The sequence below is a fragment of the Carettochelys insculpta genome, chromosome 2, assembly GCF_033958435.1.
Source record: "Carettochelys insculpta isolate YL-2023 chromosome 2, ASM3395843v1, whole genome shotgun sequence".
Taxonomy (NCBI): domain Eukaryota; kingdom Metazoa; phylum Chordata; order Testudines; family Carettochelyidae; genus Carettochelys; species Carettochelys insculpta.
In genome coordinates this window covers 29,600,912-29,615,933 of record NC_134138.1, presented here as the reverse complement: position 1 = coordinate 29,615,933, position 15,022 = coordinate 29,600,912, and the positions used below count along the sequence as shown (strand labels likewise).

General features: G+C 44.9%; 1 protein-coding gene across 2 annotated transcripts in view; it reads right to left on the bottom strand.

The window, feature by feature from the left end:
* EXT1 (exostosin glycosyltransferase 1) overlaps positions 1 to 8,435 on the bottom strand; it is a 259,522-nt gene extending 251,087 nt beyond the window's left edge. For both annotated transcript variants that reach the window (XM_074986740.1, XM_074986742.1), the window contains exon 1: positions 6,633 to 8,435. In XM_074986740.1, coding sequence (XP_074842841.1) covers positions 6,633 to 7,594 — 962 coding nt within the window. In that variant the 5' untranslated portion in view covers positions 7,595 to 8,435. The remainder of the gene's footprint in view (positions 1 to 6,632) is intronic.
* Positions 8,436 to 15,022: the final 6,587 nt, after the last annotated feature.

Genomic DNA, 15,022 nt, shown 5'->3' with positions numbered 1-15,022 from the left:
AAAATACAATGGTAATAATGTATGTGCATGCCTATACTCATCTATTCAGAGAGGCAGGTTTTTTCAGAAAAGACCTCCAGTGTCTGCTAATGGTTACAAATGGAATGTGTGTATAAAACTCCCCCCTCCGTCAAAAGAAACAACCAGAGAATCCAGAGATTTTCTCTCCCACAGTGCAAAATTAAATGGTGAATGCTTATTATTAGAAGCAGTACCAGTCAGGACCAATAGCCTGCCTCAAAGAGCTAACTATGGCTTAAAAAACAGACAGCTGAAGTATGGGCAAGGGGGAAAGAAGAGCCACGCAACAACCCAAACAATCAGGGTGAAGAGCTTTAATTTTTTTTAAAATGACATGTTTTCTTGTTTTACTGGTTCTTAAAATAAACCGTTCCAGGAAGGGCTGGGCTGGGTGCACAGAACTAATAGGAGCAAGAAAGAGAAAGGCAATACCGAGGGCTGAACAAAGGAAAGGCCAAAAGGGAGGAGAGGGGACCTGTGAAGTACGTGTATGGGCAAACAGTGGTGAACAATACACATGAGGGGTGGGGGGAAATGAGTCTGGCCTCACCAGCGTCTGAAAGTTCAGAAGGTCTCAGTACTGCTACTGTCACAGGCGTCTGATGAAGAGAGTCTGTGTTCACGAAAGCTCATGCTCAAAACTTTTCTGTGAGTCTATAAGGTGCCACAGGATCCTTCGCTGCTGTTACAGATCCAGACTAACATGGCTACCCCTCCGATACTTGTCACAGACCGACTCCACTGAGATGTTTCTGTTTCTCACCAGGCAAAAGAGATCCCAGTGTCCTGGGACGAGGCCCCAGAGGGAGACCATCTAGCCCCAATTCTATATACACATGCACCATTTTCAGCACAAAAATAACCCAGAAGCAAGACTGTAGTGAAATGACTTCTTCAAATATCTCAGTGTTGTGGAAAACCTAGTAAATGCCAAAGTCTACCCATTTGCTGCTTTTTAAAGAAAAACATTTTAAATCAGTCATGTGAAGATCACGTAACCGGAAGCCGATAGGCCTGCAGTTTGAGGGGGATAGGAGCCAAGCAGCTGTGATGCTCTGGGAGAATGCCCAGGATCCTTCAGTGGCTCTTGAACGCCTCCAAATCTACATTTTGGAGATACAATGTATAGGCCCATTTTGGTCCTGTTGAGGTCAGTAGTTTCAAACAGGAACAGAATTTGGCCCCTGACAGCCAGTCAGCCTGTCATGTGTACGTATGCTAGACTAGAGGATTTCTTACTCGTTCCTAAATAGCAGATTAAAAGGTGACCTGAAAAAGCATTTAAAAACCAAATGTTATTTACAAGATGCCAAATCACTAACACAACTTGTGCAGAGACTTAAAGGTGACAGATATTTGAAGTTCAGCTTCTCTATTTGGCTGTCAACATATTACTTTATAGTTGCGCAGCTCCCTTGCGAGACATAACAACATCCCAACCACCAAACAAGCAAGAAGTGCAGAAAAGGACTTAGGTGCTTGTACTAATAATTCCAGACTCTATTCTTGTCCGTCAGGACAGACGGACCTGAGTTATTCCCATTTTATTCTTTGCTATGCTTCATTACAACTTTTGAATCAGTTCCCATAAAAATGTTTACAAGTTCCATCTGGGATCAGACACTGGTTCTTGCAGCATAATATATGTCTATCTGTAAAATACTAAGAACGGCTGGTAATTTGTCTAGATATATTCAGCCATCATGAGCATGCAGGAGGCTGGTGCTGCTTACAGAGGTCACATTTTAGAGCTGCATATGCAGGTGTTTAGTTAGATTTTGGTACGTTGAGCCTACATTCCATGTATGAACAAGGAGACTGCTCAGGTTGGTGCCTCATTTCAGGCTCAAAGGGGTCCATGTTCCACATTGATCCCACATAACTTTCCGCTCTCTGCCTGAAGCATTTCTCTCTGTATCCCTTATTTTGGGTTCTGGAGACACAACGTATCCTGTATTTGAATACTGGCTGGTGGACAGATGTAGCAATGGAGGTTCAAATAATGTCTCCCTTTGTTATATTCTGATCCGTTCAAAGTGACTGAAGACTCAAAATCACTCTACATATATTTAGTATTTCTCTCATAGGCAGAATATGGATTTTGCCACTGCTGAAATTTCCAGCACTGATTTCAGCAATTTCACATAGGAGGATCTAATCCTTTTCACCATTGGTAGAGGATGAAGAACCTGATCCAAAGTTTAATAAAGTTAATGAAAAGCCTCCTGTTGACTTCAGTGACCCTTTGGATCAGGTCATAAACATGTTTGTACCATAACCGTCACTTTCTCCATTTCTGAAAGATGGGAGGTCAGGGCTCTCCAGAGTAGAACAGGCATGGGATGGGTTGCAAACATTGCTAACCTTAGAAAGTTTTCACCTTTTGGAAAATGTCATGAAATGTTCTTGCTACATTAGGACAGACATAGCTTGCATTTTTAGTCTCCATTACCCTTCTGACAGCGGCAATGGCAATCTGTAATATTACCTTCCAAAAAGTTATTTGACATTAAATTGGCTCCGAATTTTGCTTTTGTTAAAAGAGAATGGTCAGTCCACTTTAAAATGGACTAACAAACATGGGAATTGTTCCTGTCACTGTATGCATGTAATTTTTTTTTAAATCATATTGAAAAGGATTTAAAAGAGTGATTCCAATGACAAACTATAGAAGTCAGGGGCAGCATACAGAAAGTATTTCAAAGAACCCTGTTTGCAATAGTCTAATCATGATAATGTACAGTAGGGTCTCAACATTGGTGAACCTGAGCTTTACAAATTCAAGTATTTGTGAGCCGCCACAATGGCTGATTCCAAGGGGCAGAGAATGCTGGTAGCTGCTGCTTCAGAGGGCACCAGGCAGCCGCCACTTCCCCTGGGGCCCCAGGCAGGGAGCCCCAGCAGCCGCTGCTTCCCCTGGGGCTCCAAGCCCCCCATATTTGTGAAATTCAACACTCGTGAGGGTTCGGTGTTGACTACCCCCACGAATGTTAAGACCCTACTGGAATCCCTTTTTGTCTGCATCAGCTTTATCTGCCAAAATGCATAACTTTGATGAAAATTAATTAGTTTTAACTTACAGGTGGCTCTCCTAATAACGTACAAACACTGAGCAAACTATGTCCCTCTTCTCAGCAGAGTAAGGTGCATTTTCCATAAGCAATCATTATTTGACTTTTCTTATTTCTTGGGGGAAAGGGTAGGGAGAGAAGAAGAAAGAGAAGCTGTATTCTGTAGAGATGGGGATCCTACTCTACCAGGCATTAATCATTTTGCTCCAGGCAGAACTTCATTGTAAATAATGGCAGTACAGTTTGAACCTCTCTAATCCAGCAACATCCAGAATCTGGCTTGATTTTAGTTAGCCAGACAACCACTTATCATTGGTGTAGCCAAATTTCCCATTGTGCCGTAACAGCCACCAGTCCTGGTTCTCACTGTTCTGTGCTGTGATTTAGCTGTACTTTACCCCTACGTACTCTTCAAAGTTGTCATACGCGCGTCATGACAACTTGGAAGAGCAGTGACGCATATGCCTCATTGATGCTCATGAGAGGAAGAAAGCAACAGCAGCAACCGCACCAACAGAGCCAGGACAATTCCCTGGCCCCCCACTGTGAACGCCCATGCTGTTCAAAGCTTGGGCTCCTCAGCCTCACGCGAGTCTACAACCGATGACCCTGTGCAAGCTCAAGACGTCATCGTTGGACACGACAGACTACCTACAACCCCTACATGTCTTTTAAGAGCTCACTAAGACGTGGAAGTGTTGGTAGTGCTGCTAGACAATATTGACCCCCCCGTGGTCCAAAAAATTCTCTTGTTCAGCACAGGTCAGATCGCGAGGGTGCCAGACAAGAGAGGTTCAACCTGTATTATATTTTCCCCCCAAAGCAACATTTTACACTGGAAATAAATGTAAATGATAACCTTACTCTATTGGTATGATATTATCAAGATTTTAAGTCCAATCATCTAACTGACAAAGATTCTCCTCACAATCAAGCTCAAATCATTCATGATGCACCTCACCTGGATCAATATTTCTGGGCCAGTTCAGTGTATGAAGGGGGAATCATGTGACAAACACAAATCCAGTAACAAGACAGTATAAATGTCACAGCAATTAAAGAGAGAGTGACACAGAGAATGAAATATTCGACCTGGCCAACTCCTTATGGACAAGCTTGTCTATTTTTGAAACACAAATCTGTGGAGAATGCACATCATCTCAGAACCGTAAGGACATGTTGCTTAATGCAATCCAAAACTTCAGAACAAAAGTAGCTCTGTCTGACCTAAGAGTCATGCGAATGTGAATTTAGATGTTGCATGGGGCCTAGTTTTAAAATCACAGTAAGAAACTTCTTCTTTAACTGGTATAGCCTTGTGCAATGTTATCTTTCTCAGGCACAGGTTCAGTTACAGCAAACAGAGAACTACCTGGTACAAGATTTACATAAAGGTGTTGTTATACTCACAGGCAAGAAATAGTACTGGCTGCCTGTAGTCATAATTCCCTTGGGATGTGACCTTAACATATTTCATAAATTGAGCAGTCAGGTATGATCAGTATTTGAATGGGAGAAAAGCGGAATTCAGGATGCTACAGGAAGTGATATTCAGTAGGTGGCACACTTTCCTACAAATGAGTACTGAATCAATGCATCAGCATGGTACTAAGGGACAACAAGAAGTCACCCAGGTATGATAAAGGTCTTGCCCGTTCATGGTCATTCACACCGGTGTTAGGCACAGTATTCTGACCATGATCCCAATTAAACAGCTACAATCAGACTACTTAAATTTCTCCCTGAAATCACTGTGATTACCTGCCTCCTGTCAAACTACTGTGCAGTGCTGCTGTGTCAGGTTAAACAGTTACTGCACTCTACCCCATACAGGGCTGCACTTGCCAGGAAAATGGACTAGTAGGGATCTTATGCATCTTAGACATTAAAGATATACCAGAAGTTTTTGTTAATATTAATGTGTACTGTAATGGTGTGTGTTGTACACTCGTTAATAAAAAACCACCACCACAGATACTGTAAATAATACAAGTTAAAGTTCCCCATAGTCAAACCTGCACCTGGCACTTTTTACGTTTAAAGAACCTAATAAAACCATAAACCACAGTGAATTCTATGAAATTCAGCAAGGTGACTAAAAGAAATTAAAAACTGTAGAATCGCCGATTAAACAAGCATATGCCAGAAATCCCTGCTATAGCCATTTAGTTGTACACACAGAGAGAGACAGTGGTATGAAGACAACGGTTACTGTCCACAGTTTAAGGAAACCCCTGCTCATGAGTCAAATGTGGAGGCATCTGGAGTTGAGCTACACATTCTGAATTTACACCAGGCTTTTATATGTTATTCATATTGAAAATGTATCCCTTTTCTATGCTCAGAAAGTCAGCAAATTTTCTTAAAGTAGTTATGAAGCTCCACTTCCTTCCAAGGCTCTAAGATAAGCAAGCAGTAAGGGGATAAAGTTCATCACAAACAAAACACAGAGCTTTCCTGGGTTGCAGTGTAAGCTTATTAGTCTACTCCAAACTTCCTGGCTAATGAGAAACTGACAGGCAGTTGAAAATTTTGGTCATCATTTTAACTTCTTCAATACACTCTTCCATGATTACATTTTTTCCACATAGTATTTCATTATCCATTCACAAAATCTTCCAACTTTTGGTAAGTTCCTGATGCACTAACTCAGCAATATAAACCTGCTGTATTTTTTTAAAAAAAAACCAAAAAACCTTCTACTCCATGGAAACAGACTATGCAGGATTTTACCTGTGAATTTTACTCTGGAGCATGCACACAGAAGCAGTCAGCATTTAAATGAACTCATCAGTTTCAAATTAACTGGTTAATATTGCCAGTCTACAGAGGTAATTCCTGTAAAGTGATTTTTTCAGCTGCTACCTATACAAATTATATAATTGCAAGGGCTATTTGGGGAGAAAAGGAACACACTAACCACCACCAATTGGTTAAATGTGCCCATACAGCAGTATGCAGAGCACCAAAAGAAGAAAAGTGACCAAAGTGTTATACAAAAAATGTTCCTAGTCACTGGGACAGAGTTATCAACATGGGGAAAAATACCAAGGTATCTCAAAATCAGTAGGGTATAGTTGTCTGATATAAGAGAAATAACATTGTGAGCTACAGTTAACTACACCCACCCTCTACACATCAGAGACTCGGTGCTACCACTGGACAAGTGCTCTTTGAGAGAGACAAAACTAGACACACACACTTTCTAAAAGTCATCAGCTCTCTTCCAGCTTTGTCCTAGGTGGTTAACTTCAAGGCTGGGAAGGAAGAGGGCATTTACCCCGGAGACACAAAATGATGAATGAATGGTAGAGTCAATTACCAAAGGAGCATCTTTGCTCCGTGCTAAATGTGCACCCTCCTGTATGCTTCTCCTGTGTGTAACTTCCGAACAGCCGCAAGGAATTTCAGGACAGGAAGAGGAAAAGCAATGGCTCTGCAAACACATAGCACATTTAAAAATCCACAGAGCTGCCTAGAACAGGGGAGGCAAAAAAGCCGGCCTAACTAAGGCAGCAAACACAGACACTAGTCACTTACTTTTCATATTCGGTGTTGTCTCTATCACAGCGCGAGTCCTTGTGCTTTTGCCAGTCTTTGCCATGCTTGCAGGTGGTCAAGAGGACAACATCCTCCCCGTTATGGACGTGATATAAGGCATTCCTGGTGTCTGACCCTATCCCCGTCAGGTACCTTTTCCCCTTGAATACCAACATATATTTCCTAAGAGGCGGGATGGTGTTAAACCTTAGAAATCCCTTCTCCCCTCCTGTCCTAGGATGATCCTTAGAAAAGAGCGGAATAGAAACATCAAAATTGGGGCGGAAGTTTTCAGTACTGATGCTGGCTTTAGCCAGCATCGCCTGGCCAATATCAAACCCCAGGTCCTCGGTGTAATCGGGCCAGGTGCCGGAATATAAATTAAAAATTAAGTGATTTCTACCATTGTTCCACAAGTGGAGGCTTTGCACTTTCGATCGCAGGCTGTGCACGTACTGGGGTGACAGCTGGTCTCGATCTAAGGTGTCCAAGCTGAGGACGAAGAGGCAAGCTTGGCTCGGATCGGAAGTGTAAAACCTGGAGCCCTCAATGGCCGCTAGAATGTTTTGGTAACTTTCGGCGATTTTCTCCCCTTTCTGCTGCGGGTACACGTAGACTTTAAAGCCGTTTTTCTGGCAAAGGGTGAAATCGAAGCAGGACTCCATGCGGCACTTCTTGCCTTTGTAGACGCTGGAGTTGGCGTCCCGCTTCTGCCGAGGGGAAATGTGCACATTGTAATCCTCGTTTTCCAACTGATCCCAAGGAATGAAGGGGCGCAGAGCGTCCGGGAAGCGGGGCCAATAGTGATCCGGGCTGGGGTGGTGCAAGTCATTCCTGCTACTGGGCGCCTCTCTCCTGCTTTGGTTTCTCGCTGCTCTGAACTGCAAGCCTCCGAAGTAAAGCAAAAGGACGAGACAAGTGCCAGCTGAGAGCAGGATGAAGTAGCGTTTTTTGGCCTGCATGTGTCCTATCTGGGTCAAGATGATTGTAAATAAACACAAGGATCACCCAAGTTTGCCAATCAACACTTTCAGCTCCAGTCCGCCATCTTCCCGCCTGCAAAGACTTCAAACTCTCTTCTACCACCTTCTCTTTATTCCTTTCCCAAAGCCTTGGACTGATGCAGCGCATGTGGGCGATTTCTTTAACTTTCTCCCCTTCGGTCTTTCATCTTTGGCTCGCACAATAGAGAGAGAGAGAGAAACGGCGAAGGCGAACAATTCACGCCCAGCACGGGCTTGCAAGGCAAAGGGCTGGGAATTCTCTTGCATGCACACACACACGAAATAAGCACCAAATCCGGCTCCCTTCACCCCTTCAATCAATTGCAAGATTGCGTTCCCTTTCCCCCCACACCTCTCCCCCTCTCTCTCTCTCTCTCTCTCTCTTGTGTTGCAAACGGTCAAGGTGCAGCAGCAACTTCAACTCATCCAAAACACTCCCGCAATAACCAAGCCCCCGGTTCCAGAGCAAGTCGGCAGCAGCTCACAGCCAGCACCGGTTCACACAGCTCTCCTTAACACGCCTTCCAGCTTGAGCGCCGTAACCTTACAAATCCCTGCATTTCTCTTTCTTCCCTTCCGCAGGAGCTCCAAGACTCTGGTGCTGTTTACCCCTCTTTCCGCGATCTCTGTGAATGGCCCCCGAGCTGGAACCAGCCGAAGCAGCGAAGATCCTCCTCCTTCTTCCTCCTCCTCCTCTTTGCCCCCGCCCCCGAGCCACTCAATGAGATGCGAGCTGCCGATGCACGGAGAAAGCTGCCTGTCCCTCTTCGAACGTCGCCGATTGCAGAGTTCGATCTCAGAATGTTACCCGGTTCTGAATGTTACACTTACACATTCCATTCCCCGACACCACAGCACTGACCTCATCCATCCACGCAGCCCGCTCCCCCATTGGCTGAGCGTCACGTCCGGGGTGGGCGGTGCTTCCGTTGCACCCATTCATAACCCCCCAGCCGGAGGATACAGTCTGTGTTGTTGGAGTATATTAAAGGGAAATCCATTGGGCTGGGCGAGAGCGCTGCTGGGGGTGTCTGTTAGGGGGATGCCTTTTTAAGAGGTCTCGCACAAAGCAGAGCAGTTTGGAGGCTTCTGTGGGGTACGGTCCTTCTTCCTGCCCTTTGCCTGGCACAGCACTGGTGAGGGAAGGCGAGTCTAGGAGGCCCCCGTTATTCTTATGTTAAGCGGCATCGTTGGGGGGAAATCTGTAAGCTAAATGCAAAATACAAGTACTTTCCGGGTCACTGTCACACACACAACCCCTCAGAAGTACAGGAAATAATACAGCTGGTTCCAGCCCACAGGCCGGAGAGGCAGTTGTTTCGAGCGGCCGTCGTAGTTGCTGGAACTAGGAGTGCTACTGCACCCTCTGGTTTGAAATGATTTCCCATCATATACAGGCTTTGCAGTTTTGTTCAAAGGCTCGCACTAAACCAATTGTCCCAGCCCCCTTGGGAGCAATGTTCAGTCTCTAGTAATTGTTTTTAGCGGGTGTGGCTATTAGGGGACAGACGCTTTCCAGTTTGCCTGAAGCTCCTAAAAGCTCGGATCTGAGCCATGGGAGGGCATAGCTGAAACAATGCATGACAGTGTTAAGGGGAGCCACCTTTGCTGGAGAAATCCTCCAGGCTGTGTCTGCTGAGCAGCACAGGAGGGATCTTATCAGCGGCAGCTGGCTCAAGATCTTCTCTCGCAGGCTCATTAAGCCAAGAAGAGAGCGCGCCTACCCTTTCATCTTTTAACAACCCCTCACAAACCCTTGCTAAATGCAAGCCAGCAATGCAGGAGCTGAGCCAAACGCATACAAGAGAAAGTCCCTCTGAGTTATTCGCTGGGGAAATATAGGAAATGCACAGAGGCGACCTTTGGTTAAAGAGGGGAAAGGAGCAGCGGTGTGGGGGCGCTGGTGCCCCGAGGGGAAGGAGGAGGAGAGTTTCTCCGGTTAATCTGGAATCAGGATTTCAACTGGAAAACTGGGGAGAGTATCTTTCGCCGGTCTCATGGGTTGGTTTCTATGTTTCTACTAGTGCCCTCTACTGGATGGAATACTGTATAACCTCACCTCCATCTCTTCCCTCTGCTTGTGGTGGTGGTCCTTGCTGCTGAAATGGCAAAAGCTCCTGCACTCTGAACCTCAAAGCCATAAACTATATTAAGATGTGTTCTTGTAATTAATGCAGAGGATTGTTAGTGCACATGTAATTGCCCACATGCAGGCTCCAACTTCAGAAGCTCAATGTAGGCCCCTCTACAGCTTGAGCTAAAGGCCACCTAGCTCTCAGCTTAGGCTGTAGAGGACACTTCTTTCTCTGTGAAGTGGTCTAGGTACCCCACATGTGACATTTAACCACACACAGGTGTGTGGGTTACACACATCCCTGGCATCCTGTCCTCTCTGTGCCGTCAGGCACCTCATATACAGATTTACATCTCATGTGCCCTTTGGCACAGCATCGTCAGCACACACACAAACAAGCACTGCCTGCAGCTGACCTTTGTGTTTTCCTTAAAAATAAAAGTTTTAACCCATTTTTAACTTGTAGGTGCTCCAAGAGTGCCAGGGCCTCTAAGCATGGGCCTACTTTACCTGCATGGAAATCCAGCCCAGGCTCTCCCCATACCTCTATTTTCCCATTTTCAAATGAAGCACGACCTGTTTACAGTACGGGTGTTATTACTACAAAATGTATGTATGTAGTGTACAGGGCACTTTACAAGCAAAAATAAAACACGAATTGTCCTGAGGCCTCTATCTCAAATTGTACTTAAAGAGTTTTGAAATTTCCAGATGAAACATACTAAGGGCAAAATATTGTTATATTGCTCAGTGACTCTCAGACATAACTCAACTAGCAAATACGTAACAAAAAGATTCCCATTAGACACCTAGAAGCCTTTTAAAAGCAGGCCTTAAGCAGCTTCCCTACAGATTCACTGGTGCAACTAAGAGCCCAATTTATTGTGTGCTTACACTTACTTTGCAATGGTGTAAGTGACTACACAAATGTGCTGTGCCCTGAGGAATTAGGCCACTAGAATTCAATCAAAAGTCATAACTTCCTTTCCTTTCTATAACAGAAAAGTGTATTTTTTCCTCCCTCATCCTCTCTGAGAGCCTTGATTCATGCTTCTAAACTCGAGGCACTTCAATAATCCGAATCTGAGACTGTCATGAAATACATACTCCAGCCAACATTTCATGGCTTCAGTTTCAATAAGAACACACTGCACAGCTCTCCATCTGAGGGCGGCCTTCGTTGTTCACTCCTTCACATGGATGCAATACAGTGAGAGGCCTGTAGCTGAGAAGAAAAGGGAAACTTAAAGTGCACATTCACAAAGATGAAAAGATCCTGCATCAACTAAAAAGGACAGTGGAGGGCCTGCCAGACCTATGATCATGAAGAGCTCATTATTGACAGTTGAACTGATTTAGGGAGGAAGCTGATCTGAGAACTCTGCTGCCTATAGTCTAATCCAAAAGAAGAAGACAATCCCTTTCCACAGTCAGTTACATTTTGGGGAGACCTGCTGGAGGAAAAGCGACAGGGTCTGATAGAAGCTAGGTGCTGCAATTCTACTGAAGAAAAGATTTTAGAATAATGAGAGAAAAGGATCCCACAGGCAAAGGAAGAAGCATAAATAGAGGTGAGGATGGAATGCAGAATTCTGACTGACTACCTGATAACACAGGAGTAAGGCTAGAATAGATTGATATTTTATTAAGAGAGTGTTTGTGAGCAAGTTTTAGGATACAGATTAGAACAGTATTCAAGTTGATAGGGTAGCCAGTGGCAGGAGTTTAGTGTAGGGAAAGCATGGGTACACCCATTCCATTGGATAATGGGTTGCTGGAGACTCACACATACTAAAGGCCCACATTGCCCAGAAAACAGTAGTGCTTCACAGGTGGATGGTGACTTATGTAGGTAATTTCTGGTGGAGGATAGGAGGGAAGGAGGCGAGAGTTAAGACGGGAGGTTCACTGAGATGCTCATAGAGAATAAAAGGAGACATATATAGTGCCCCGGATTTGAGTAGGTGCATGGTCACAGTAATTTAGCGGGTCTGTATTAGTGGAGGCACTCCCCTAAACAGCAAGAGTACTGATTTTGGTTATTTCAAACCATACAAATAGGCCAATCTTGTGTCTGACCTCTGTAACTTTGTTCTCACACACAATCATTTCCGTTTTGGGAACAATTTATACCTCCAGATTAGTGGAACTGCTATGGGCACCCGCATGGCCCCACAATATGCTAATATATTTATGGCTGACCTGGAACAACGATTCCTCAGCTCTCATCCCCTATTACCACTCCTCTACTTCAGATACATTGATGACATCTTTATGATTTGGACCCATGGTACAGAGGCTCTAGAAGAATTCCACAGAGACTTTAACAATCTACACCCCACCATCAACTTATGCCTCGATTACAACATGCAAGAGATACATTTCCTGGACACTACAATACTAATCAAGGATGACCTGATCAGTACCACACTATACCGAAAACCTACTGATCACTGTATTTATCTACACCCTTCTAGTTTCCATCCTGCACACGTGACTAGATCCATTGTTTACAGTCAAGCTCTTAGGTACAATCGCATTTGCTCTGATCCAACTGACAGAGACCAAAAACGACAAGATCTTTTCCAAATATTCATAAACCTGAATTATCCATCAGGAGAAGTAAAAAAACAAATCGACAGGGCCAGACGAACACCCAGAGACCAGCTACTCCAAGATCGGCCCAAAAAAGCCAAGAACAGACCACTTGTCATCACCTACAGTCCCCAACTCAGACCACTGCAACGAATTATTAAAGACCTACAACCTATTCTTAATCAGGATGCCACACTCCAGAAGGCCCTGCATGACATGCCTGTTCCCTCCTATAGACAACCTCCCAACCTCATGAGGATCTTCACTAACAGCCACACTCTATACCCCGGGAATATCAGTCCTGGAACCTTTCCCTGCAACAAAGGCCGCTGCCAGCTTTGTCCACATATCTTCTCTGGAAATACCATCACTGGACCTAACCAGGTTACTCACAGAATCACGGGCACTTTCTCATGCTCCTCTACTAACATCATATATGCCATCATGTGCCAACAATGCCCAGATGCTTTGTATATTGGACAGACTTCTAACTCCCTTAGACAAAGGGTCAATGGGCACAAAACAGACATCAAAACACTCCAGATCCACAAACCAGTTAGTCAACATTTTAATGGAATGGGGCATTCTGTCAATGACCTCAAGGTATGTGTGTTACTGAAAAGGAATTATTGCACCGGTCTGGAAAGAGAAACAGCCGAGCTGGCTTTTATATTCAAATTCGGCACATTAACTAGGGACTCATCTGCATACTTGGCTCAATCTAATTCTTAACCTTCCTCCCCACCCCTCCACTCTCTGATTTGCTCACCTTGATTATCTTTTTCTGATTTGTCCTCCTTGCTTACTGTTTTTGGTTCTCTGTGCCTTAAATATTGAGTCTGTTCTGGTCTGGCTATGGTCTGAAGAAGTGGGTCTGTCCCACGAAACCTGACCTAATAAACTATTTTGCTAGTCTTTAAAGTGCTGCTTGACTGCTTTTTGTTTTGATATACAAATAGGGTAGGTGTGAGCCCCATCATGTGCTCTGTTCTTATGTTCAGCCTGGATTTCAGGACAGGGTTAACTCAGTGGTTTGAGCATTGGCCTGCTAAACCCAGGGTTGTGAGCTCAGTCCCTGAGGAGGCTATTTAGGGGTCTGGGGCAAATAGATTAAAAAAAATCTGTCAGGGATGGCGCTTGGTTCTGCTGTGAGGGCAGGGAAGTGAACCTGATGAGCTTCTGAGGTCCCTTCCAGCTCTATGAGGTGTGAGGGAATATAGGATTGGCCTGGTGAGGAAGCCTAAGCTTTCTACAGGTCTGGCCTTTCTCAGGGCTACTGTTGAGCCCCTAGCTAGGCAGGGATGGCCCTGGCCAAGACCTGCTATAGGTGAGAGGTGCAAGGAGACCTCAGAGACCTGATGGCGGGGTGGAGAGCTGGCCGTCTGGGGAGGCAGTAGGCAGGGAGTCCCCAGAGTGCCTAGTACCTGCCCCCCTCAGTGGGCAGTTGTAACTCAGTCTGGAATGAAAAGGAAAAGAAAGAGTGGGGAGAAGAGAAAGGGAGGGGAGGGTGCACATGCCCTGAAAAAAACCACTTCTTTCTCCCAGTGCTACTATAGTTGCCTGAGTGGTATGTGGCTCTAAGATATTTTGTCATTATTGTCCCTCACCATCTTCTGCAGCATCCATGTCCTCCATTTTCTCTTCTGGTTGCACCTGTTGAGGATACACAGCCTTCCATGAGGAAAGGTGGGGGGGTACCCCTAGAAATGCCTGAGCCGTGCCCCACACTGTGGGCAGGGGTAAGTCAGACCCATATCAAACCTATAGGCACAGTCCCAGATTGGATTAAAGTTATAGTCACAAAATCTAGGCAATTCACAACCCCGAAGACAAAGTTCATAGTCGTAGTTCAGTCCTGTGCATGAACATCTATACCCCTCAGCATCCTCTTCTTCTGCATCCTTGTCCTCTGATTGGGAAGGGGGTAACCCCACGAGAGTCCCACCCATAGTCTCATGAGATATTTGTTGGCTTTACCTATTCATTCTGGTTTTGCTGGTGGCTCATGATGTGTTCTGTGTAAATATCACAGGACTATTGGAAGGTGACTGAAACCATCAACTTTCTCATGCAATGGATATACCTGTTACCAATGTCACAGGCCTCTAACACTGGTTCATTCTGGGGGTCCCATGACCCCAGGACCTCCACCAGCAGAGCGTGAATTTCAGCAGAGTAGCCCTGGGCTCTCAAGGTGTCCCCCAGAGGGGTGTATTTGATGATTTTCCTCAGGCAGGCTGCACGAAATGCCACCAACCAGGTATCAAACAGGACAAACGTCCACCATGATGACTTTCTTTAGATAGTAAATTGGCCGTGCAACCCTCCAACCATGCCCTGAAAAGAGGTCAGCTACTTAGAAAGGCTGTTGGCAGCAGCTCCTTCTGTCCAGGGTATGAAGAATCCCATTAGTATCTGCAAATTAAGTCTCCAGTGACCAATTTAAAATAGAAAGGGAAGCCAATTGCCTGTGAGTCTTGCCATTTGTGCCTAGCACAGTAAATGTTACAGTTAGGATTTGAGGATCCAGGTACTGGTGGGTCCAGGAAAGAAATTCTGCTCATGATAGAGAATAATTAAGAGGAAAGGGAAATGATTGGACCTGGAGCAAAATTGTATTGCATTTGAAGTACTGAAACCATTATAAGGATCACAGTACCAATAAATGATTAAGCGTAAAGAGGATTAGACTAGGCAAAGGATAATTGTAATATCAT